This window comes from Ursus maritimus, unplaced genomic scaffold, assembly GCF_017311325.1.
Source record: "Ursus maritimus isolate PB19 unplaced genomic scaffold, ASM1731132v1 scaffold_13, whole genome shotgun sequence".
NCBI lineage: Eukaryota > Metazoa > Chordata > Mammalia > Carnivora > Ursidae > Ursus > Ursus maritimus.
Window position 1 is genome coordinate 48343202 of NW_024423675.1, and position 27998 is coordinate 48371199.

At 40.5% G+C, this 27998-nt stretch overlaps 1 protein-coding gene across 1 annotated transcript; it reads right to left on the bottom strand.

The window, feature by feature from the left end:
• Positions 1-2580: 2580 nt before the first annotated feature.
• HIVEP2 (HIVEP zinc finger 2) lies at positions 2581-27765 on the bottom strand. Its single transcript, XM_008695045.2, has 7 exons — positions 27718-27765; positions 21268-26789; positions 19938-20092; positions 16301-16476; positions 12592-12693; positions 10947-11842; positions 2581-5071 (listed from the first exon to the last, which is right to left on the bottom strand). The coding sequence occupies exons 2-7, from the start codon at positions 26404-26406 to the stop codon at positions 4247-4249; spliced, it is 7293 nt and encodes a 2430-aa protein (XP_008693267.2). The 5' UTR covers positions 26407-26789; positions 27718-27765; the 3' UTR covers positions 2581-4246.
• Between the last annotated feature and the right edge of the window lie 233 nt (positions 27766-27998).

The window sequence follows — 27998 nt, forward strand, 5'->3', positions numbered from 1 at the left end:
TCTGTTCTTTAGTACAACTACCGCATGGCCAAGACTGGTTTATTAATGAATATAGAGTATGGGTGAGCAGAGGTTTCTTTATACTCAGGAACCAATGAGAATAGTTTCATGCTTTATACGATACCAAATGCTCCCTGAGGAAAAAAATTATACTGTGGTAAAGTAGATACAACCATATTTAGTAACATATTCCGAACTGATAATAACCTCGGTTATCCAGGGCAGAAATGGACTTTGTTTGCTGTATCACTGAGTTCGTCCAACTACAGCATCGCCACTGTCAATTTGTATGATCATAACCCTGATCGAAACGAAAGCAGCATAAGTAATCAGAAACCGCTCTTTAAGCAAATCTGGACAGGATTGTGGGGGATCTTGGTGTTAGCCTTGGTTCCTCAGCGAACGACCTATTTCTCCTCAAAAATTTCACCTAACTTCTTTGAACTACGGGCTGCGGAGAGGCATTTGTAAATGACAGGTTGTAAAATAATTATTTAACAATAAGCTGCCATGATGTTGCTCAGAAATGCCATCACTTTAAAATTCCACAACTAGAGTTGGCGTCAAAATTGATGTTCTTCAGGTTTTGCTTTCTAGAAACAATCCTGTAGATCTTTTGAAAATCAAGTGTTCAAGAATTTCAAAAATGCGTCTTCGTGGTTCACTCCCAAGTTGCCTGTCCTCCCTTCGGAAGTCTTCAAACATCTCCTTCTGTCTCTTTGTATGCCCTGAGTGATTTCCTCCAAGTCAGAACCCTTAGCTGTGACTAAGCGACAAGAAGTGACAAACAAGTCTTCAGCTTCAGACTTTCTTCAGACTGAACTCATTCCAAACTGCTTAGGGAGCTCATTTCATTACCTGCAGCTGGGACAAATCTACTCTGATGTTTAGGGTCACCACCCTCTTTCCACTGCCCAGGTCAAGAACCCCAGTCTTTACCCCTCCATCTCTCTCTCCCAGGCACCAAGGCAGTCACTAATTATTATCAGTTCTTCATTAAGCAGAACTGTCCCTTCTTTCCCCATCATCTGCTTGGATAGTTGCCGCTCTTATTTCCATGGAAATGACACAACTTTGTAATTTTCCCAACTGGTCTCCTGCCTCCACTCTTTCTGCCTCAAATCCACTATCTTTATTGCTGCCACAGTGATTTTTTTTTCCCCAAATAAGAACAACGGTGCAATGGCAATGCCACTTTCTTGCTTCAGTCCTTCCTTGGCTCACCTCCCTGTTGCTTACAGAGCCAGATCTGATGTCCTTAGGCTGGATTAGGAAATTTGACTTTGATGGGTCTTTCTGGCTTAAGCACATTCCACCCTCTCACATACACAGGGAGCCCGCTCCATCTGGCTTTTTACCCACTCTCTGCTTTACACATCCTTGATCATCCAACATGTCCTTCCCCACTTTTTTTTTAATGCTTCTCTATCAGAATACGAACTCTATGAAGACGAGAATTTGTTTTGTGCAGTACTGTACACCTAGCACAAAGAATAGTGTCCTAACGTGGGTGATGAGAATTTCTCTGTTGAATAAGTCCATCTACTATTACAAGTGTCTGTTCCAAGGCCACCTCTGTGTTGAAGTCTGTCCTGCCCCTCCTTCCATTCTCAGCAGGGTAACTGCTCTCCTTTGTGACAGCAAAACACACCAAATATACCATTAGTTTAGCTCTACCATCATATTACATACACTCATATGCATGTCTTTCCTTTTACTTGAGCTCCTTGATGGCAGGAACATTTTCGTCATCCTCAATGCCCGTCATAGTAGCCAGTTCATGGTTGGCACTCAAAAACTGTTTTATGAATGAGTGAATACAAGAGATGAATTAGAAGACGGAGCAGTTAGAAGGGCACACACACACACACACACACACACACACACAATGAGGAAGAAGACACACAAATCACCCTTATGTAATTCAGTGTTTCAGGGTTTCTTCTCAATGAGAAACAGACTTAGGCTGGCTACTTGTGTTGACCTTTAATTCACTTTTGTAAAACATAATTTCAAAAGACAGTCTGGCTCATAAAACCACGCAGGTAAGTTGCAAATCCACCAATCTGAGACTTTGATAATGGAGATACTGACAGATTTTGACCTTGAATGAGCCTCCACTTCCATTATTAAAAAGAACTGTGATTTGTGGATATTTTATGGTATATTTATCTCAGTTGGTTTTTGCCTTCAGTCACCTCAGCAGAAATAAAGAGATTTCCCCAGTGGAATTTCAGATATGTATGCCTACTGGGAGGGAGGCAGAAGAGGAAATGATCATTTGATTTATTCATGACTCTTTGCAGATGTAATGTATTCTGCCCATGCCCACGCTTAGGATCCGGTGACTCCATTTCTAGAGCTCACACGGTGGTGACCACTATCTGTCCTAATTGAATGACATATGGAAGCCAATGACTGTCTTCTCACTTGTTAAAAACATTCATGCTCAGCGTACCTCGGAATGGGCAAAGCCTAGCAATTAAAAGCACAGATGGTATGTTGGTGGCATCAAAATTTCTTTAGAAACAAAATTGAGAAATTAAAATGTAAAACAACACATGAAAAACTAGACACCTCAAGCATGTAATTGTATATTTATTTCTCTTTTTAAAGAACACTCCTTAATGTAATTCAATATACAAACTTGGTTTCACAGAATTATAATCCACTATATAGCACAAAGATAACCCAGATTGTGTGTGTGTGTGTGTGTGTGTGCATGCACACACATGTGCGTGTGTGCACACGTGTTGTTGTACCCCCTCCCTTTCTTCCATTCTTCCGGACCTACAAACAAAGGCTCTGCCCACCTTCCACGCTAACCAAAGCCCATTCTGCACGTTGTGTACAAAAGACATCATCCTCCCACAAATTCTTTTCCCTGGAAAGCTTCTTTTCCCCGTTCCCCCTGAGATAGCCAGGAGCCTGACACTCTTCCCCTCTTCAAGAGGGTGAAGTGGCTTCCCCTAAAGCTGATGCCAACCCTGTTACCATGCGGACTGGCTGAGAGGAAAGGCTGGTGAGAGGTCTCCACGCCCCTTCCCCACATCCACTCCTAACCCTCACGGTCCACGCACGTCCCTCCATCGCAGCCTTAGTTCCGGTCACCATCCTGTGCGGCAAGAACCAAGGAGATCTGTGAGCCCAGGTCTTCTCCATGGGCAGCGCACAGCACTGCCTGCCAAGCCACCGGGCCGGCCGATAACCAAGCTCTACGTAGTCCCATGTGCTTTGTCACTTTAATTTTTAAAGACACCCTAGCATAGGTTTGTGGCAACCTAGTGTCCAACTGAGTTACATAAAATTGTACCAGTGATGCACTTGTACATATTTACACGGGGCGGAATGTTTCCCATATTTTTAGATGAGTATCTAGATCAACATGGTCACATAAGACCAAATACTTTTAATATTATTTATAACTGATTTATAAAGCTTTGAAAAAACTCACAATAGCACATTGTTTACTTTAATGCTTTACGGTACTATAAGTTTAAAATCACAATCAGCACTTAAGTTATAGTCAATCCAGCAAACAAGAGACAAAAAAATTTACAAGAGTTAAGAACTGACTGATACATCCTTTACCTTTTTTTTAACTAATGCATAAGTGCAGAATAAGATACTCTAGTTTAAATATCTTGTTTACAATATACATTTTTGTTCTAGTTACGCAACAGTAAATCCCATGCTTCACATAGAAAAGCAATCCACAACATTAAGAAAAAATGTACAATTTATGAAACAAAGTAAATAAATATTAGTATTACAGAGTCAGAGCTGTACATAAAAGCTGTTCAGTTTTAATCATATAAAAATATGCTTTAGTGCAACCTCACATGTATATTGATGCTGTTTTGCTTTACATCATTTAGACCCAAGTGTCCAAAAAAGGAAAGAAATTACATTTATTACAAAGCAGATACACAAATTCTAAAATATGTACAAATTACTGCTAAAAAATGCTTATAAGAATATAAGCAAAGTAAAGAAAAGGCACAAACATCTGTACAATTTTAAAAGTACCAGACCCAATAGGTTAATTTCAAATTTTGTTTTGGTCAGGCTCATGATGACTTGTTAATTTACCTAATTCTTTTGATATAACAAAAGTATATATAATAGCAAACTACTGTAACTTAGGACAGGCATGCTATAAACTTGATTACCTCTATTTCTAGAAAAACAAAAACAAAAAACAAAATGGGAAAATGTGGAAATGAAAGTCTCCATGCATCTCAGATCAATGTAGCTGACTCTTCTCCGCTGAAGGCTCATTGCCTCCCTCTGTGCTTGAAGGTAACTCTTTGCTGCTGTGAAAGCCCGACTGTTTATCATCCACACGACTCTTGCTATAAAACGTAGAGTGAGCTAATGCAGTCTGTGATGTACCAAAATTGTCCTTTTCACCATCATGCAAGTCAGGGTGGGTGGCTGAGGAACAGGGCTGACCTGGCTCAGGTCCACTAAAGTGTCTAATGCTAACATGTGCACTTTCCAAGGGTTTCTGGTGGGCTTCCTGCACCCGCACTGGCTGATCCGCCCCAAGCAGAGCGGCCTCTTCTGTGGCAATCCGGAGAGAGGCAATGGCTTTTGTACAAGTCTGTATATTTTCCTCCTGTTCCCTCTCTGTTGCATTTAGGCTGTCTTCTGAAGTGCTCTGTTTCATCAATAGCCGGGGAGAGGAGGGTGTGCTAGGTGGACCAGATGACTGCAAAACGTGAGGAGATCGCTTCTCGTGCTGCTTCAAAAGGACATAGGGATCCTTAGGGAAGGATTCCCCGGAGGCTCCTTTCTTCTCCTCAGAGCCCTCCATTGGCAGAGGCAATGTGGGTGCAGGATGTAAACCGGAAAGGGCCGGCGGCATGGAGTGAACCATTTGGATCCCACCAACTGGCACCATGGGGATAGGAGCTCTCACTTGCTGCTGAGAGTGGAGTGGAAGATGACTGAAGACATAGTCATTAGGACCCTCAGGGAAAAGGCTGGAGCCTGGATGTTCATAAGCACCTTCTTGGTCTCCATAGAGACTGAAGTAAGGAACCTGAGGTAATCCTCTTCTTAAATTCTGCATGGGGAAGCAGAGAGCACAGCGTTTAGGACCCAGTACTCTTCACGTGAGGTCAAATAGGTCAGCTACTTCAGTCACTCATTCATTCATTCACTCACTCACTCATTCAAAACACTGTAAAACTACCTTATCCCTTTACTGATTTTTCACTTTTTAGGACATAAGAGATTTCTCAGTTGTCTTCTAGAATCCTTGAATGAAGCTGTTGATCTGTGAAAAGTGCCTTTTGTTTTTAAACAGCAACGTGAGAAAACATGCAGTGTGTTTTCCACTAGGTACAGAGACACATTTCAGTTCTGTTTTTTTTTTTTTTCATAAAAGAGAAGGAAAAGAAAATAATGGATAATTACCAGAAAAAGTTCACCGAGCAAAAAACACTAATAGTAGGTTTTTAAATTCAAAAAAAAGTAAAACGATTGCCATCTGTTTATATACTGGGAAGATTTTTAATATCTTTCTTAAGTGTTGATGAGCATAATTGGAGTGACAAGCCTGAGAATTGCCTTTTTTTTTTTTAATTTTCCACAGAACAGATGACAAAATGGTGGTGATAGACAAATTGGTTAGTCCAATGTGCAAGACATTGGTTTAAAGGAATAAATTCCCGCTCAAGAGGCACCCTGGGTGGAAGACAAGCTTCTTTATCAAATGATGAATCAAGGCCAGTTCTTGTAAGACAACTATCCATCAAAATAGTTAATATTAAATATATGACAGTTTCAACTCATATTCAACGACACAGCTGGGAACCCAAGATTATTATGTCTTAATATCTTCTGTTTATATTATCATGTTCATTTAGATACCATCTTGGTAATTAATGAATGAGGATACTTAACACTGGGGGCCAGAATTCCAGATTTCATGGTCCCAGTTCTGAAAGAGAACTTATTTTCTGTAATTGTTTCTGTAGCAAAACACAACTTAGACTATGAGATTATCAGGCTTGAATAAGATTATCAGGTTTCAATTCCTGAGATTCATTCTTTTAAAGGAATGTCATCTATCTAAAAGGTACTCAGTTTATTTTTATTTTTATTTTTTGAGAACTTAAAATCAGATAGATAGTAACTTGTCAAGTATGGTAGTAATCCAAGAGAGCGACCAAAAAAAAAAAAAAGTTCTAATTCATTTCAAGGATGTCTCAGTTCTAAAGCTCAAGGAGATAATGCTAAGTGAAATAAGTCAAGCAGAGAAAGAAATCATATGATTTCTCTCATCTATGGAACATAAGAACTAGGAAGATCGGTAGGGGAAGAAAGGGATAAAGAGAGGGGGGTAATCAGAAGGGGGAATAAGCATCAGAGACTATGGACTATGAGAAACAAACTGAGGGCCTCAGAGGGGAGGGGGTGGGGGAATGGGATAGACTGGTGATGGGTAGTAAGGAGGGCACGTATTGCATGGTGCACTGGGTGTTATACGCAAATAATGAATCATCGAACTTTACATCGGAAACTGGGGATGTACTGTATGGTGACTAACATAATATAATAAAAAACATTAAAAAAAAATAAAGCTCAAGGTATGCTCTATACCATTAATGATTCATCCAGTGCTATTTAGCTGTGAAACCAGCCTGGGAATGATAAATTATGCATTATCTCTGTTACTCTGTGCCATGCTAACCCTTACCCTGTTTTGGGCTATACCTTATTCAAACTAGAAACAAATTTTTATCCTGGAAGTGCAGGGAAGTAATGAAATCATCAATCCTATAATCACAAGGACCTCCTAAATTAGGGAAGGTGAGAATTTTATCGTATGACAGTGTTTTTAATGTTACAAGAACAACAACAACAACAAATCCCGCTTGTCTTTGCTCCAATCTAGAAAAAGGGATATTTCCTACATCAAACATCAGTTAAGGTGGAACAGCTGTGATACCTATAGTAATAATCTTTGAAGATAATTAAATAAATCCTCTCAATTATAATTATCAAAGATTCAAAGTTTCAAATAAAATGTAGTTTGGTCATTTTTCCATTTTGCTTTTGGTTGCTATTCCGTGTCACCCACTGCATACCTAACCAGAATGGGGGTCTGTGAGGGGCCAAAGAGAGCTGTCCCATTCCGTGGGGTTTCTGACTCAAGGCTAATAAAGGGAGTGAGGTATGAAGTGTCCTCTAATATTAGGATATACTCAATATGTTCAAAATTCAATAGAATTCTATTGGTGTTAAGAATGAAAGTGCCATATTCAGACCTTTGCCAATCAGAGATTAAATGATGACAACCCCAGAAGTAAGTGTGCCAGTAGAATTTCTACCATGTAAGCACTTCCACTGCTCTAAACATTACCAGGCCTTTCTGCACATCCTCTTCCCTTGCATTCACCCCTTCTTCACCCTCCAGAGAAACTCTCAATATGATTTTTCCACCTTGGTTTTTATCCTATTTGCAATCGTATTTTTTTTTTTTTGTAATTTGAGCCTTATCATTGTGATATCATTGTAAATCTTAGTAAGAAACACCTTGCTATGGAAATGCAAATAATGAACTCATGTGGGTTATATTATAGGTACATATATATGTGGGTGTGTATATCCCATGTACCAGGTCTATCACCCCACTCATTTTTTCGACATTGTCAGTAGGTGCTCTGGAAGCAAACGCAAAGAAGGAGGTAGGAGTGCAAGGGGTTCGTTGTGGGGCGAAGGGAGCAGGGGATCTGACGCATGTGAAGGTAAAGAGGAGAGGAAGCAGGTGTTCAGTTGGGATGGATCCGGGCTCAGTTACTGGCTGGGGGCTGCAGGGAGAGTATAGCCTCAGCTTGAAAACTGAGGCCTATCCTGATGGCACTAACAGCAGGAGGCTGTCAGCTTACAGCATTCCTCACAGCTGAAAGGCAAATTCTTTCAGGGACAGAAATCTGCTTGGCCCACCTCCCTGGCTGCCACAAACAGATTAAGAAACTGTGGCCAAGAGGTTAAGTGACTTGCTCAAGATCACACAGATAGCAAGTGCTAGAACTGCTGACTGACTCTTTGACTAGACACGATGTTCTTTGCACTACATACTGGAAACCAGGAAACATTTTTCTTTGTGTCCTTTGCTATTTTATCGGCCAAAACTTTATTTTTTTAATAATTTTTTTATTATATTATGTTAGTCACCATATAGTACATCCCTAGTTTTTGATGTAAAGTTCCATGATTCATTACTTGCGTATAACACCCCGTGCACCACGCAATACCTGCCAAAACTTTAAAAATGGAACGGGAAAGTTTTTTGTTTAAAAAAGTTGAGGCCAGAAACCATATTTTTTCATCATCATGTTTGAGCCACACGTGTTAGACCTTCAAAAAATACTGATGAGCGAAAGACCTTTCCTTCTTCCTTCCTTCCCTCCCTCCCTCCCATCTATCATCTATCTATCTATCTATCTATCTATCTATCTATCTATCTATCAATCGTCTGCCTATCTATCTATCTACCTATCAATCATCTATCATCTATCTATCTATCTATCTATCTATCTATCTATCTATCTATCTACCTATCTATCTATCATCTGTCTATCATCTATCTATATTAAAATTAACCAGAGGGCATGAGAGCAGAAACAGCAGAGAGGCAGGATCCCAGTGGCTGAGTAGCATCTCCTCCAAACCTGCTCCCTGGATACCACCACTCCAGACTGAACCAGAGGATGAGTCTGTCCTGCTAGCCTAGAACATCCTTTCATGCCACAGTCATGACCTGTGAGCTCTTGGCCCATGTTAAGCAACAAGACAAGGTATTGCTAAAAGAATTTCCATCAAAAAGTTTTATTTTTAGGGTTATTCTAATTTAATATTTTCATACATTATTCGGAGAGGGTGCAGCACTCATCCAATACAGCAGTCAGGAGAGATACTTCTCATAGCATCATCAAGTCTGTTTTGCCCTGGCAACAAAAATCTTCTTCACACACCATATAAAGATAAACTCCTCCACTGCCCCTCAAAAATGACGTGATAAAACATTAAATGGGAAGTACTTTGGACCAACCGCCCCTGCTTCAGGGAGCATTCCCAGATCTATTCCCTCTTATCACATGAACAAAGCAGCTGGCTCTAAGTTCTCCAAAGATAATTAAGCTGGGAAATGAGACCAACGGCCCTACAGTTGGCCTTCATAAATGGTAAAGTTTGATCATTGTATTAACTATCCAGGTGAATTGGTATAAAAAAAACAACTGGTTGCAAACTCAGTGACTAATAAAACCAGTTTCCCTCCAACCACTTTCTGGTCATATATCCAAAAATTAGATGAACTTCTTTACTCTACTCCTTCAACTCCTTTACCTGAGTTGACTCTGAGTTGCTATTAGTTTTTAATAACAATAATGTATTGGCAATAAATACTTACATTTTTGTGACTGCAGCTGACTGAAGTCCCAACATCCCACAAATACCCCAGTCTCAGCCCACCTGGCCAAGGCCAGAACAGGAGAGTCTCACTGCACACGTTCCACCAGCATCACTGGTTTATACCAGAGAAAGCATCTGATACCCCAGATGCGGTATCCTGGCATCAGAGGGGTTTGCTGATCTACGACTCCCTACTTACGCTGTAGTGGCATAAACTTCAGAACAGCCCTCTTTTCTACTTAGCACCATCAAGACACAAAACCTGTGGGATTGTACCTCTTTTTCTTAGCTTGCTAATTCATTGTCTTGGCAAATAAATCACATCTGGATTGTGTGCATGTAACTGCGGTAATTGTACCATAGAGACTAAATTGGTACCAACTTGTAAAAAGAGAATATTGGGGGCCAGGGAGTGAATTGCAGCAGGGACCTTTCCTGAAGTTTAAACATGATAACCTAAGCTCACGACTCATTGTAGTGAAAAGGCAATGAGAGGAAGGTGCCTGGTCACCAGGGCAGTGATAAGACAGTTGGAAGGGGGTAGTGCCTTTGGCTGGAGGACGATATTGAGCCACACAACAGAAATCCGAACAAAGAAAGAATAGTAAAAAGTAGAGACCACGAAACAAAAATACATTTAAAGCAAAGAAATTCAAAAGGTGCCATTCATCTGTCTATGCTAAGTGTCTGCTTCATTCATTTTTTAAAATCCTATACACGTTGAAAGAAACATCAAGGTTTGCCATCCCATGGAATGAGGCAGAGCAGATGCTTTTTTATGGATCTGCATTAAACCCGCTGCCTACATTTAATCCATGGCTGTTACTGCTATCTAAGTTAATAATGAGGGCACACAATAGAAATCTCTAAAAGCTTCTCCCTGAGCTCTCCCAACTTTGGGCCCACCATCTCACTAAGCCAGTGCACTTGGAGAGCACTCTCACTGAGCAGGAGGTGGCAGTAATGACAAGAAAAGGAGACAGGTTCGTGCCTTTGACTCACAACATACCAAGTGGGTCACTGTCTCCTCTCCTAGTCACTCACTGGTTTCACATGTCCACACACTGTGGGCAAGGTCATGAGTTTATTTTTTTAAAATATATTTTAAGTGCCAGTACACTGATCCTTACTTGGCAAAGTTCTATAACTGACACCCCCGTGGCCCTGAGGGTGTCTGTGTAGACACGTCATTCCAAAGACTTCACCTTTCCTACTCATGTAAAGGTTGCAGCTCATGTCCATAATTAGTGAAGCTTAGAAAGCATGTCTAGAAGCCTCACCTGCTCCCAGCTGGAGATGCATTACTGTTCTGATGCAATACTACACTTGGGTAATGCCAAAGCCATGTTACTAATAACAGCATGTGAGAAAACATCTTCCTGCTATTTTCAGTAACCAAGTTCACTGCTCCCCATGAGAGATACCCATGTGATAACAAACTTCACACAAGTGTGTTATCAAGAGGCTCCAATATGCTTTGGCTTATACGTTAGAAAGAGAAAGATAATCATACTTACAGGAGGCCCCAATACAATTGGTTCTGCTTGCAAATACTGCCCCATGGACAATGGTGGGTTATGGTATAAAGCCCTTCTGGGAGATGGTGCTCTTATGGTGGTCATGTATCTTCTCTCTCTCCTGGGAGAGAGGTCTCTTCTTGCCGTGATGTCTTTCCCAGGTGACACTGGCCTCCTTGGGGACAGATGCCTTCTTGGTGAAACATCTCTTTGTGACATCTCTCTTCTCAATGCAGCTTCCTTTCTTGGTGAAAGATGTCTCATGGGTGACAGATCTCTCCTAGGCGATAAATGTCTTCTGGGTGATAAATCTCCTTTGGGTATCAGATACCTCTTTGGCGAATTATCTCTGCGGGGTGAAGAGTCATATCCTGGTGAGGAATGGTGGCTTGAGGGTGAAAAGTCCCTCGGAGAGGAGCTGGGCTCCGAAGACAGCATGTACTCTTCATCCGCACAACTCGGTATGTCTAACCTGTCTTTGTCCGGTTCCGAGTCTGTACTTTTGCTCTGGAATAACCTCTGGTATTCTGTCATCTGAGTATCTTCACATGAGTCACTTGGTGTCATCAGCTGAGTAACCTGAATACTTGGCAAAGTAACCAAATAGCTGATCAATGAAGAATGCCCCAGGGAACTATCTGAAGGAACCCCATGGGGCACGGCGCCAACATTCACAGGCAAGGATGAGAATCTGGGAGGCTGAGGACTGGTGCTTCTCGATCTTGTCTTCGGTGTCAAATCTCCCTGGTCATCAAAGTCATCATCATCTTCATCATCTTCATCATTATCGTCTCCATCCTCACCATCTGATTCTTCGGCATCTGAGAACTGATGATCAGTTGAAATGCTGGACATGCTATGCTTCTCAGCTGCTTTGTGCAAATCTTCCATTGTTTCTGAAACAATTGAACAGATAGTTATGATCAAGGTCCAAACGTCAAGGTTAGGAGCTAATTTGGACACCATCTCTTTCCAAAAGCTTCCCTCTAACCTGTAGCCCCTAGAGATAGTTTCATCTCTGAACTCCTATAACACTCGCTCTCTTATCCTTTTATGACTGATCTGATTTATCCCCACCCAACAAAAGAACTCTAGAGTAGGACCTTATATCTCAATTGCACATGGCCCATAGAAAACCCTCAACAAATGGGTATGGATAATGCTGTTAATAATGAGGCTAGAAGAAAAGGAAAGCAACGATCTGTCCCTAGAGGTATAAACTTACATAAAAGTGATATATCTCAGGAAATCTGACTGGCTCTCAGGCTTTCTATTCAGGTTAATGATGATTTTTCCCTCTTAATAGGAATAATAACACATTAAATTGTTTTTCAAATTTCCCCAGAAGTTTCACAAAAATCGAAATCCCTGTCACAACATAAGTATAATTAGATTTCCTTTACGGTTCTAGATAGAAGTATTTTCATAGTGAGGCCTTTTTTTCCCTTCAGTCACAACTGAAATGCATTTATTTCTTCTCAGTAGGTTATAAGCAATTCAACATGTCAGATTTCTTTTCTATATTTCATATTTAATAAAATGAAATGTGATCAGTTTTTTAAAATATCAAAACTTGTTTTGCCACCCCGGTCACAAAGCTCCAGTGTGAAGAATGAAGAGGTCAGTCAACTAAATGTTGTAATACCTGCTTCTTCAGTTTCTGTGTCATCCACTGATGTCATTGAAACTCCCAACTCCAAGCATTTCTTCATGTGTGCTTTAGATTTCATATGCTTTGTTAGGTTTCCTAGAAAACACAGGCAAAAAAAAAGAGAGATTAATTGATTACAAAAATGTGATGATTGCTCCAAAATTAGAAATGAACTAACTTGGGATAACGTAGATTTGTTTCTACCTACTACCCTCTTGCCTTAAACTTAATGGGAACAATCTGGCTCCTGAATGTATCAACCGCTCAGAACTTTGGCCCAAACTCAAGTTTCCTTCATTCTAGAAGACTTGTAGAATAGGGTCATACCTTTTCAAGAGCAGGTGCAAGCAAGATTGGGAATCCCAGGCTTTCCTGGCTGAGAAGAGATCTAATATCTTTGGCCCAAATGGGCCAGCCTCCTAGGCCTTCATATAAACAGGGTGACATAAGCTGGGTCACACATCTCAGAGAAAGTTTAGATCAAACATTCTCATCAACACACCCTACACCCCAGGCCTTCTGGCACTGATCAGATTTAGATTGACTTCGCAGGCTCCTCACTGGTCAGAAGAAAAAAATTATGCAAACTTATGCGAAGGCCAACATTATAAACAAATTCAAAGATCTATACAAATACTTAGCTAACTACATACAGGGAGCATTACTCTCAGTGTTTACCGTCTACATTAGCAAACTTTATGACAGCAGTTTCTGAAGTTCCGCAATATTCCCTGTCTATCTTAAAATTCCCATCATTCTAAGAAAAAAAAAGGTTTTCTGTCAAATATGTATTATGATGATGATATATATATATAGAATTATATGTATAAATACATATGTGTGTGTTTGTGTAGAATTATATAATTGTTATACAGAATGTGAGAAATTAAAACACTTATCCAATCACCTTTGATCGAGGATCTATGAAATTTTATATATATATATATTTATATAAAAATATATAGAATATAGAATATTACACATAACTATATACATATATATATCTATATATCTCTATATGTGTGTGTGTGTGTGTATACACACTATTCCATGTCAAATATATAACTTAGCAAAAGACAGCCAGGAACTAATTCAGTTGTAAGGAAGGGCTATATTATTATCTGTGTCCTTCAATGATGCTTTAGCAATGTACCAGCAAATGCTTTATTTTAAAGAGTAGGCCCACTGAACGTAGACGGACACTCTTAGCCTGCTAAAGTAGTTTGTTCCTTTGTGAGGGCGTTGAGCTCACCATTAATGTAATATATGAGCCACAATTCTAAATCAGGACACTGTTGTTTATTATTTTATACTATTTTACTTACTTAGCATTTTACTTATTGCTCTTATATCTATGAATTTTATGTGCTATTTTGGTAACTTCAAGCATAAAAATATTTCTAGGCCCCTATTGCTCTTATTTATCTAAAAATGTTTAAAAGATCTCAAAAATTTTTAGAGCCAGATCAAGAATTCCTAAATCTGTAAATTCATTAATACATCTGTATATTAATGGAAGTCACTGGTTCTGCACAGGTGCAAGTAATCTGTGTATATGGACTGGGTGTGCACGTTAGGTGTCAAGATAATTTATTTAGATCTTGATATGTTTCTCCTCCTATGTTTGTTCTCCTTTCTCTTTTTTTTCCATTTCAATAGGCAGTCAGGCTTTGGGATCTCCTCTTCAGAGTAGGTCTGTAGTTAGAAATCTGGCTCTTGAAACAACTCCACCCTGGCTTTGGATGACTGAAGTCCTCAGCTTCCGAAAGGATTCCAGCAAGGTGGGGGGAGTGGCGGGTGGGGGGGCGGGAGGCGGACTGGGGAGTGGGGTAGGGCGCCTGAAGGAGAGGCACTGGGTCATGCAGGAGGTGCCGATTGCTCAAGTGCACTCAGGATCTGCACTCAGATGACACGGTTTGGGACAACAGTCACTTCAACCAAAAACTGGAGGGGTTTCCCAGGATATTGTGCTCATTTTAAGATTCCGAGACATTTGCACATTCTTGAAGGGTGACAAGGAAACGCCAATAATGACCAAGAATAAATTATTTTCTGCTGAAATTCCATGACAATGATTCGGAGCCAAATTTAATTTGATTTTTTTAAGGTTATAGAGACTAGGTCTTTATTTTTTAATTATTACTTTTTTAAATTTGATTTTAAAAAGCCTAGAAATGTGACATTTCTTCACTCAGCATTTCACACAGCTATACCCGCAGCAAACCCCTATGCCCAGGGAAGACCTATCAGTTATAATGACTGGCAGATTTGCAGTTCATAAGAGAGTAGATTTTAAAAGTTCTCATCACAGAAAAAGAAACTTATAATTATGTATGGTGATGGATATTAACTAAACTTATTGTGGTAATCATTTCACAATATATACATAAATTATTATATTGTACACCTAAAACTAATATAGTGTTCTATGTCAACTATGCCAATAAATACAATAGATTTTTAAACAAATAAAATAAAATAAAATAAAATAAAACTTCATATTTTCTTATGTCCTATGGAGTCTTCTGGTGAAGTTCTAAATAAAAGGCTTGACTGTGCAAACGTGGATGGTATTTAAAGGACCTTATGTTTATCTCTTTTGAAATGCAAATGAACACTCCCTCCCCCTTTATGTGGCTTCAAAGGAGACATCTCTGCCTCCTTTTTAAGGATACCTTTTTAATTTAGAAGAAACAGATATGTTGAGAGTCTACACATTTATACGTATGACAAACCAATAAGACAATTTAGGATTTGGGCTATGGGAGAAAATAGGTACACATTTCTCTACCAAAGGCTATCTTATTTTATATTTATTTTTCTTGACAGGTAGTGGAGCAGAATAATGGGCCTGCCAATTTAAAGTTAAAACATAAGAAATCATATGAAGTTAGTGAGGGGGTAAAAATCCATTAGATCTAAAGTACTTCTACAGTAAGCAGTGAACGTACTTCTACGAAACTCAAGCCACCTCTAAGTCACTATTGTCGGTAATCTGAGAACGCTGGGTTTACACACATCTCCATGATTCTATAAAACGATGGAAATATAATCAAAGCAACCTTCTTGTATAAAATATTTTCATATAAATCCACCTGTAAAAAACATACATATTTTTTAAAGGTAGCATATCATTTTAAGGCAGGTCCTAGTTTTATGAGATTCACAGCTGTGGCCTGAGAGTAAGAAATCGTCTCTGTGCTGATAAATACACAGAACACAAGCTATCAAATTTCTATGCATAATTAATGCGACTGTGGATGGAGGGGCCCACCTGGGAGTCTGTGGGTCTCTACATTATTTATAATCTTGAAACTGACCATGGGCACGTTTTCTTCCCAGCTGCTGCCTTGCTTTTCTAATGCCACTGCATGGATTGTCTCCCGGTGGTATTTCAATACTGGTGCAGATTTTCTAGACCACACAACATTTCCAACATGCAGTAATAGCAATAGCAATCCAGGCAATTCTTAGCCACTTCCTTCGGAAACAACTAGCCTGGCCCCAAGACTATCGCTCTCACTTAAGTCATAAAAGGAGCCTCGCTGTCTCATGTACATCCTTTGATTACTTACTAAGGGAGAAAATACATTTCAAAAACAAAACTGTCTTATTGTCAATGCAAGTTAGTTATAAAACGGTATTCGGAATCCAAGGTAGCCATAAAAAAAGTATTTTTCCTCTAAAAAGCTGAGACTTGTACCTTTCGTTTTGAAGGCAAAGTTACATAACTTGCACACATAAGGCCGGACATCAGTGTGCGTGCGGATATGCTTTTTGAGCATGCTTGGCTTCTTACAGCGAATCCCACATTCTTCACAAATGTACTTTCCGCGTCCACGTCCTCTGACATATACATAATCTTCATTTGACTTATACCTGTTTAGAAAAAGGGAATGCAGTGTGTTTTCAAATACTCCCATGTTTTATATATCAAACCAGAAGCTGATCTTTTGAGGGGTAAATTTTTTTTTGAGGGGCAAAATTTTTATAAGGGTTTTTACAAACAGCTATTCAACTTTCCTTCTATGAAGCCTACGAAATTTATGCAATAAATGCCTGAAAGAACTAGAGAATAGATTTGGCACTGAAAGCAAAATGTAATTTTTCTACATGGTCTTCAAAATGGAATTGGGTCCCTCTATGAAGTGTAGATAGATGGACTCGGGGTGTAGATGTTCAAATGGGCTTCCATAAGTCTCAGAGAGTTGCAGAGTTGGGCCTTACTACTTTTGGAGCCTCCACACAAGAAAAATCCAAAAAGTCATACCAACATATTCAAATCAACATATATCCTTCGTTAACATTATATCGTCTAAGATGTGCATGCACAACACACACCCATCCCTCTAAATTTGCTAAAATAAGTGTAACTGATAATAGAATTCTTCATTGCAAGTTTTTACTCTATTTTTACAATCCTGGCATGACAGTGTCTCCGAAATTTCTAGCTTACACAGGCTGAGCTGAGCTCACCAACTGTTGTCTACAGATTTGATCCGCTCTTCCCAAGGACCATGAATTTGCACTAAAGTGGAATCCAAATTTCAAGTAGCTTCTGGTAAGTACTGTTACATAATAAAAACTAGAGATTCTATTTTTCAATCAAATTTGCATTTGTTTCCAGAAGAATTTAATAGAGAGGCTTGAAAGGATGTCTGAGGTCATCTAGTTTAATCAGATCAGTTCACCAAGTTGTAGGTATCCACTGTGATAACTCATGAAAGAAACTTATCCAGTGCTCAACCATCACATTTTGTTTAGACTACAATGAAACATGATCAATCACAGCGTACAGTAGCATTCTACTGAATAATTCAATGAATGTCATTATCTTTTAAATCAAAGCTAAGCTTGAATTATGGGTCTAATGTCATTCTTGGAAAAATATTTCTTTCGAGGGGCTCTTTTTATAACTTCAAAATGTAAACTGCCATATAAAATGCCCTAATTCACTGTGGATTTCCTTTAAAGGCACTAGATTTACAAGTGTTTTGTTTGTTTCATTTTTTTTGTTTGTTTTACACCCTAAGAGCAATGCACTCTTCTCTATTTTGTCCTAGCTAATCTGTCATCAGGTATAAAACTTCAACTTTTTTTTAAGAGAGAAAATCCACCCACATATTTAAATACTAACTCTGTTATGGATGCTATTCAATCTTAACATTATTTACTTTTTGGTCAGTACCAAAAATTCCAGGTGGGAATTAAGTAGTATAAAAAATATTAAATAATCAATTTTGCGTGTTTTTTCATCCTTTAAATCTTCCCTCTTTCACAAGGAATTTCCAACTTCAACTTGTTCTTCAAAACTTTCTTAAACTTCATGCTTTATTTCACATTGTCTTTTGTAACAAAAGAACCTCAAGTTGCAAAATATCTTTCATCTTTTAATTTCACTATTCTGTGCCCCTAAACAGATAAAATTACCTAAGAAATGTAGAATAAAACAAATAATTTTCTAGAGAGCTAGTTTTTGTCACAGAAGGACACCTTAAGCTTAGTGCAGCCCATCATCACAGTTGATGGGAAATGCATTTTAGCTTCAAGTAACATAATTTTATTTTTAATGTCTTACCTGATTAACTTGCAAACAGTAAAATTCAGTACAAAATAAAGCTGCATATTAGAAAAATCTGTGCAAATAAAATATTTACCCTTCAACAGGTCTGCAGACCCATGAATCTACTTAATACAAGAATTAATGGGTTTTGAAAAAAATAAAATATATGTTTAATTAAATTCCTAAATCTAGGAATTACATAATATAAAGAACACATCCACTTAAAAATTTGGTCAGTAATACTTCTTTCTTAAAATTATCCCTTTGCAATCACCAAAATAAGACGTGGTAGCGCACTGCTTGGAATGAACATCTGGTCACCCCCCAGGCAGAAGTCAGGTCACAGATTAAGAAATTTACAACTGGGTTGTAGCCCATACCATGGGGCAATGAAAGAAGGAAGAAATGATATATGGGCACAGTCTTTATGGATCATCAAACACAGCAATAAAATATTCACATACGCTTTTTCACTTGTGTCCTTCGTTAGTGGAGACGGGCTCCCCAGAGCACATGTAATGGGAAGGTTTCTGCTAATCTAGTACAAGTGCACTGCTATGAAGACTGCTGAATATAAGGGTGTTGATTCAGTCACAGGGACCGCTCAGTCTCTGGGGAAAGATAAAACCTATATTTCTCTCGTTTGTGTTAAAAGATGAGGGATGTCAAAAAAATATCAAGACAAGCTTCAAGACTCCATGCCATGCAACTGTGGTTTCAGTGGTGAGAATACTAGCCATCCAAAGGGGCCAACACTAAGAGGAAAACAACTTTAATAATTCATCTCCAAACTGGTGAATCTACGTGGGAAATAGATATTTCATATCAGTAAACATTCAACATTTTATAATCAAATAAATAACATTTTTCTGTCTTCCAAATGTAACTGGAATAAATTCATGTTCATGGAAACATGTAAATTATAGATCTATTGTATAGAGAAGGCTAGTTATAACATAATCCCCCAAATGTGGTTAATATGCTTTAATATTTTTAAATTTTAATAGCATAAGTTGGAGCTTTTTCTCTCATTTGACTGACTGGCTGAAAATACATTTCTATTGAAATCTAAAACTAGATGTTACACATATGTGTAATTTTTCTTTACTGCACATATATCAAAGTCATTGGACCTTATCACTTCTGTTTCTACAACTCAGGACTCAACATTTAAAAAAGAAATTCCCAAAGACAGAGAGATTGCCTTAAACCAGAAGGGAAAGGGAAAATATGACAACTAAATGCAGTGTGGTACCCTGGCTTGGATCCTGGGACAGAAAGAGGACACTGATGGAACTGATGAATTCCCAATAAAATCTGGAGTTTAGGTAATAATAAAAGCAATAAAATGGACCATCAAATTAATTAGTTCCTAGGATTATACATGAGTGTACATGATTGCATTTTTGTAAGCACCGAATTAAAATATGTCCATTAATATTACATACAAAAATGCCCATAAAAATAATATTAAAGAATGAAGAATCTTAGACGACATCGAGTCTACCAATTTAGTTGATTTCCTAGTGCATGAGAGGTGTGACAATTTAAAGCAGAAGCTCAAACCTTATGTAACATTTCATTGAAAGTAAGCCATTGAAAGCAAGGACGTGAACTCATTATCTATTACTAGCCAGACTTCAGAAATGCGAATAGAGAAGGAATTCACCTTATATTTCCAACCAGAGTAGATACTATTTTTTTCCATGTGTACATTCGTGACCATTTTCTCTGACTTAGAACTGAATGTATCACACATGCATGTATGTTTCCTTACCCTCCTTCAAAGATTTTAATTCGGATTGGCTCCGTTTGTTTGGATCCAATATCTTTATCTCCATGAATATCTCCTTTCCCTCTTTCCTTTAAGATATTTCCAACTAGTTTCCTTTCTAGTTTGCTGCCAAATAAAAAGGATGCATCAGGTTTCACCTGTAAGACAAAAAAGAGAATCATTTCATATGGTTTCTCTAAGACATAGGAGAAGCCCACACATTCCACTCTTCTCTGATCTCTGAAAAATAGCCTAAATTCCATTCTAAAAGGTCATAGTCTGTTTACATAAAATAAGGGACACTAGGGATAAAATCAGAGAAGAATGACAGCTTTTGCGGAATTATCCAACATTTTCTTAAAAAAAATAATATTCTTCTGTTGGCACTTATTCTGTGCAACACTAATAAAAACAGAAAACATATTCTTTATTCTGAAGTAGCAATGAAAACTGTATCAATTAAGGATGTATTTTCAAAAATTGTTGAAGGGAAATGGCAACTGGATTAAATAAAAAAATATATATATATTTTTAAAGATTTTATTTATTTATTTGACAGAGAGAGAGACAGCAAGAGAGGGAACACAAGCAGGGAGAGTGGGAGAGGGAGAAGCAGGCTTCCCTCTGAGCAGGACCCTGGGATCATGACCTGAACCAAAGGCAGACGCTTAACGACTGAGCCACCCAGGTGCCCCTAAGTAAAATATATTTTTAAACCCTCTATTTGTTTCATTAACTTAGAAAGAATTCCAAAGTGTCCCTATTAGTATTCTTGTAATTTTACGTGTGAGATATGAATTGTTCATGTAGGAACAAATCAGATAAACACTTGGAAAAATGAGTTTGGGGAGAGAAATAGAGAAAATAAATTTTAGTAAAAAGTACTGTCAGTGGGAACAGGCCCTCTGAAGTTTGCAAAGGTCAGTCCTGACACTTGCACACCTCCTTCCTGATCTTTCTTTTCAGTGTCCATTCCCACATTCACAATGTTCTACATCCTGTATCCACATTTCACAATCCACTGAATTCCTCGTATCAAAAGAAAATTGGATCTGCTGGGTCACTAACACAGGCCGGAAAGGAGAAGAACTGAAAGGAATTGGTCCCAGTGGTAGAATTTCGTGGCACCTGGATGAAGGACAGACTTTCCCAAGACCCAGTCCATGGTCAGTGGCTTCTTCTCTTACTAGGGAAGGAAAATCAGTGTCGCGGAGGGTTCCCTCAACTCTGACCTTCATTTCACTTGTATATTTTAGACCTTATGTCCTTCACTATGTATTCTGCTCAGCAAGCAAGCCCATACTACAGTGCTTTTAGAAATGGTATCCATTACCTGAGCAAACTGCTTCCAAGCACTTGAGGATGTAAGCTTGCCAGTTCCAGGTCTGTGCATAGCAGCCAGAGTATAAATTTCTGCAGTGATTTTTTGCTTGGACCTCAGAAGAGCCAGAGTGGTCTTGGTGTTCAATCCTGATGGGTTTGGGTTACAGGAACTAATGCACCATGAAGCATAAACCGAGGATTTGAAGGTGGCCTGTTGCACGTAATTGGGTTTTGTATAATTCAAGAAGCACCAACTCACAGTAGTTGTTGTCCGCAGACTAGGGAACTGAAGAATCTGCTGGAAATCTGCCACATCCGTGAAAAGAAGAGTTGAGTTTGCCATTTTCCTACTTGGGCCAGAGGCCATGTGCACCAGCATGCCAACAGGCAGCTTCTGGCCCTTCCCTTGCTCTTCAAGCTGACTGTCTCCCGGCGGCACCGAGGAGCTCTGTGGGCTCATGCTCATATCAGATGCTGTCTCATCAATATCTAGCTCATCTGAGGACTCTCTGCTTTCAGAAGGCCCACTGGACTTCTGGCCTAGAGAGGGTGCCCTGGAGGTGGGCGGGAATGGCTCCCTCAAGGGCATGCTGGCAGATGGATGGTCTTGAGATGAGGAAGGGGACAGTGAGGAGAAGGAAGATGACCCCGACTGCAAGCCATCCTTTGGCTCAGAAGCACAACCTTGTCGAACCAGCTGGGGTTTCTGTGGGCGGGACATATCCTTCTTGATGTCTGAGCTGGTTAGCTCCACAGCACTGAGTTCCTCAACAATCTGTCCATACATCTTCTCTTCTTTGACCCTTTTCTGCTGCTTTGTTTCCATGAAGAGTTCTAAGCTGCTGGCTGGAGAAAGCATACGCTTGCTACCTCCCAGGGTGGCCACGCTGTCAGAGGTGGAAGGTAAACATAAGGGGATTGAGGATTCCAAGCCAAGGGGTAAGGTCTGAGGTACTTTCCAGATGGGGTATTTTTCTAAGCCTGCATGCTGCCCCAGCACCTGGGCAATGTTGAATCCTATCCCTTGCATGGCCGCATTGGTCACCAGTGTTCTTTGGGTAGTATTCTCGTCCACTTTGCATATGACAATTGCAGGACTGTTCTGCCCAAGTATCTGAGAAATGCTTGTGTACATGACACTCCCATAGGATGGGACGTGGGTCTGGATCCTAACCGGAACCACTGTTCCTGGTAAGGACTGTAAAGGCCCAGCATTTGCTGAGGCGAAATCTTCTTGAAGAACCTGCTCCGAGGGAGTATCGGGTGACTTGGTACTCTGGTCTGATGGAAACTTTGGAAGAATGTTCTTTGAGTGTAGCCCTGATGTTCCTGAATAACACGGGTAAGGCTGCTCTTTCGTGTGTGCATAATCGGCAGATTTCTTTCCAGTGTGTTCTGCAACATGCTCTACGGGATAGCTGGGGTGGATTTCTGCCTGGAAAGAAGGCTTGCCATAGCTCTTCTGAGGGTGCTGCACAAGGGGATGTGGGAAATGTGCCTGCCACCAGGGAGGCTGCTGAGCTGGTAAATGAACCATACAGACGGTAGGATATTGAAACTGAAACAAGGCATTCTGGATTGGAGAAAATGGAATTGTCTCTTGATGTGGAAATAAGTGCGGCTGTTCAGACAAGTGCTTGCTTGCGATGTAGGATGTCGGTTGTATCAAGGGATTTCTCAGAGATTCCTGACTGTCCATGTGCATGATCTGTTGTTGGGCCAAGTGGAGTGGCCCTGAGCTCAGCTGGCCACAAGGACCCACAATCTGCTTCCCGGGGTCCTCTGCCTGGAGAGGAGGCAGCACAGAGGTGGGGGCGTGGTGCCACGTGGCCCTGAGGCCGGCGTGCAGGTGCTCCATCTGCTCCTGCTTCACGCTCAGATCTGCACCAGCCTCACCCTGGGTGATCTCCGGAGAACCGCTGAAGGACGCCTGCCGCACCAGAAAGCATTTCTTCCTCTCCCGCGATGGAGATAACGTGGCGGCCGATGCCCCTGGCACCGGAGCATGGGACAGATTCCCATAATCAAAGGATTTGCTCCGGATTTCTGGAACTTCAGTTGGGTGAGGACAAGGCACCTGGTGGTGGTGACCTGGGACAGACAATGAGTATGAACCGGCAGGGACGGTCAAAAACTCTGAATGCTTCCCAAACTCATCTTGCTTAGGAGGTGCAGCAAGCTTAATGGTTTCTTCTCTTTCGAAAGACATTGAAAAACTGGAGCTGTGGGACAAGTTGCTTTCCTGACTGGGGCTGCGGGAGAGGCCGGTGCCTGTGGACTCAAAGCTGGATTCCCCTGAAGAGTGCTCCATATCTGCAAGTCGCAAACGCTTCTTTTTGGGTGGCAACTTCTCAGCTGGGAGCTGGGAAAGGGTCTCACTTCTCTGGGGCCACTGAAATTCCTCCACAGGCTTTTCCTGTTCTTTACTCTGGGTGTCTTTCTCCTTCTCTGGTTTATCAGGCTCCTCAGTCACGCGAATCTCAGGAACCTGAATGTTGTGCTGGCGAACCAGCCTGGGCTGTGCGTGGTAGGACTGCTGCTGAGCCTGCTGGGAAGGGGAGGGCTTCCCCCCACTCTCGGCACTGTCTGCTGGTGGAGCCCACTCCGGACTCACCGGGGCTTCAGAAATCTCACTGTCACAGGTCTCAGAAGGTGAAGAGGCTTTTTCTGGTGCACTAGCAGCCAGTTCAGCGGACTCAGACCTTTCGAATGAATTGGGTCGGCTCAGTGAGTTTGTGTGCTGAATAACAGAAATCACATTTCCAGGAGGTTTCCTGCCCCCTAGGTCTGACATCTTGTCTGAATCAGTGGCCGAGGGTGACTCCTCAGACCCAAGAGATGGGCTTCCAGATTGGAGTTGGGGTCGACAGGGGTCAAAGCGCTCAGAGTGACCATGAGAAGGGTTCTCATGTCCAGACATGGCAAATCCACCTCTTATTCCTTCCTGCATTTGCAATTTGGGATCGTAATCTGAAGTCATTATGCCCATGGGAGTGCTCACAATGCTGCTGCAAATCATGGGGGTGTCCTCCTCATCTCCTACACTCTTCTCTTTCCGGCGTTTTCTATTTTCACATGTAGTTCCAAACATGGTTGGCACTCCCTGCAATGGCACCGAGGGATCCATAAAATATTCACCCCCATGTTTTAAAGAGCTTAAGCAGGAAATGTCCCTGTAGCCTTGCTTTGGTGTCTCATTGTCTTCCCACTTCTTGTAGGGTTTCCGGCAGACATCATAGTCATACACCATCCGGTCCCCAGAAATCAATTTCTTTTCCTTCAAGGATAAGCCCGTCATACTCTTTGACATTCTGCCATGGTGTTCTGCCTCCATGTGCCCCTCCTGTACCGAAGGCAGCTCAAATGCAGCTTGTCTTCTTAACATGCGCTGAGGGGGTATTCCTACAGTCCCCGGATAGAACACATCATCGGAACCAGTCATCCTTTCATCAAATGAGTGACTTCCTCTCAAAGAAGGAGGAATACTTAGATTAGTTGCTGAAGAGGTTGGCATCGAGTTGCTTCTAATAAGGGGTGAGGAGTCCACAGGAGCTTCTAAGAGAATCGGGTTGCTGCCTTGGAAATTTGCAGGAAACAGCTTTCCTTCACTCCTGATAGATGATGGGATAGTCTGGGATTGTCTGGATTCGCTGTTGAATTTAGTGGATTTCAGCATGCTTGTTTGACCGGGGTCGATTTCTCCCTTGCTTGGGATCAGCTGTGAAACAGGATCTTCAAACATCTTGACATCTAACCTGGTGTTTACGTGAGGTAATGATTCCATCATGCCCTTCCTCCCCATTGTGGCACGCTCCTGGCTTGCGGTGGTAACACTGAGTGTATTTCTGGGACTAAGCCGACAGTATTTTCCAAAGATGATTTCTTCATAAGACTTTGCGTTTGTGTTTGGAGGGCTTATCTGCTGCTCTGCACTTTCTGAGCGAGAAAAGTAACCGGAGTCAGTGCTTCCTTTACTGTGCGGGCTCAGAAGGTTTAGAGATGGCTCAGAATCTTGTCCTTTTTTCTCTGACAGTCTTAGTGCAAGTTTCTGTTTCACTGTGTGAGAATCATCAGGCTTAGTATTTAGAGATGGATTTGGTAGCATATCAGAGCCTATATACTGAGAGCTTTCATTAGGTAAAGGAATCCCACTTTTGGGGATGATCAAAATCGGCACTTTCATTGGGCCTCCCAGTGATTCATCCAGTGACCCATGGTAGCCCCCTCTGCTGGCGATATCCAACGGGATTGGTGGGCCAGGACTCATTTTCTCAGAAGCCTCAACAAATAAAGAGCTCTCTTCATCCGTGTCTGTACTCTGCTCACCGTCTGAATGTATTTCTGCTTCTACATCAATAAAACCAGCCTCTAGGTCCAACTTAGATACAGCTGACTCTGTGAAAGGGACTAATCCTGCCTTAATTGCATGGGCATGTGACTTCCTGTGCTTATACAAATTGCTCTTTGTCTTGAACGAGAAACCACAAGGTATACATGGATACGGCCGCTCACCAGTATGGGACCTGATGTGTTTTTTCAGTACACTTGGTTTGGCACATGCCCTGCTGCAGTAGGGGCAGATGTATTTGCCGGGCTTTTTGGGTTTGTGCTCTTTCTTGTGAGCGTCTTCTGACTGTTCGATACTTTTCTGAGAGTACTGGCTATAAGCAGGGTTCAGACTTGAAATCTTTTTTCTAGGGTAACCACCACTGTGGCCATGTATAGGAAAAGAAAATAAGTCCTCGGAGGCAACAGATGGCAAAGGGCCAGGGAAAAGCCACGGAGGGCCTTCGAGGCTCTGATGTGGCTTGTTGCTGTGCATGACCCCCTGTGGCAATGAGTGCTGAGGGAAAGAGAGTGAATGTTGGCATGAGTAAGGACTTGGACGGTGCGGTGGGTATTGCTTCTCTGTGACTTGCTGCGCCACGTCGCTAGGTGAGGCCAGTTTCCCAGAACCAAAGAGTTGTGCTGATGCTGTGTCTCCGATCTGCTCAAGATCTACTTGTGGTTGCCGCTGTCCTTCTTGACTGCCAAAAGTGCTCATCTTAATAACAGCCGATTGTTCCTGTCTCCATCTACCTGATGCCTTATCAGTTTCTCCAGACCTTGAGGTAGCTTTTTGTCCTAGACCTGTGTCCCCAGTGTCCATTTTGTTACAAGGTCTTAAGTGCTAGTTCCCTTGAAAGCCGTGCAGACTCATGGAGTGTCTTCAAAGCTGTGCTTTTCAGAGCTTGTTTACTTCCATTTTCCAGGGTGTCTGCAAACTTGCTGAGTGCTCCTCCTCTTTGGAACCTTCCACACCCACCCCGTAGTCTTATGGGCATTAGATGGTAATGTCCTTGGACCAGGGCTATAACACAGTTCTCTCCATTGTAGAAATGTCCATCCAAAAGCTAAGTGCAAATCTATAAAGATTTCTTATGGCATTTGAATATTTTCAACTAGCATGAAATTGGGAAGAATAGTCTGGGAGAAATTTTGCCCATCAACTACAGTAAAGTTCAATCGCCAGTTTCACTAAGATAAAATGATCTGAAAGAAAAAGAAACACAAAGAGATCGTCATGACAGTTATCAAGTTAGAAACCAAACCAATCCCAAATAGCCAGCCTGACATTGGATAAATTGAAAATGATTTTTACTCTAAGGAATACTTTTTTTAAAAAATAAGATTGTATTTCTTTACTTTAGGGAGAGGGAGGGCATGAACAGGAGGGGCAGAAGGAAAGGGAGAGAGAATCTCAAGCAGACTCCATGTTGAAAGCAGAGTGCAATGTGGGACTTGATCTCATGACCCTGAGATTGCAACCTGAGATAAAACTAAGAACTGGAGGCTCAACTGACTCTGCCCCCTAGCCGCCCTTCCAAGGAATACTTTTTATAGCTGTTACATTAGTTCCACAATTAAAGGATATTAATTTCAAACATGGCATTAAGTCATAAGCATAAATTTCTTCAATGCTTTAATTTTGGTTATCCTTTTAAATACTCCTTAATTTTGGTTAGAAGAGTATTTAAGAGAAAGCTTTTGATAGATATGATCTATAAAATCATAAGATTTTTAAAAGCTTTCATTAAAATAAATGTAGGGCTATTTCTAACCAAGTTGTATGACTTGCATGCTAAAGTGTACTACATATTTCTCTATATGGACATATTTTATAGATTAATATATGTATAAATATATTTTACATGTAAAACAAACAGATATATGTAAAATATATTTTAAATATTTAAATATGTAATGTATTTTACATATGTCCATATTTAACATACAATACAGATATATTTTATAGATTAAAACGGGTGATTAGCAGAACTAGACAAAGGCTGTAAGAATTAAAGATTGTCTCAGAACTTTGGAAAAGGCAGGGAAGTATATACAAATAAGTGATTATAAAACCTTCATAATATGAAAAACAAAACATATTTTGGGGACAGTTTAAAAATGTAATGATTACCTGAATGGTTTAGCATTCTCATGGACATGATTGTCTTGACGCTTCCTGGGTAGAAAATAAACACAGTTAGGAAAAATTATTCCATGAAACCACAACACTTCTGTATATAAAGGTCAATTTAACATTCATGCACATAATAGGGCTCACAATGCAATGTGCCCTGAAGAAAAAACAGATTAACCAGTGACTGCTCTCAATACACTACGCTAAAGCAGTAAACTTTCTACTGATACCGTGTCCAAAAACAACTAAGAGAGAAAAAATTATTAAAAATTTAGAGT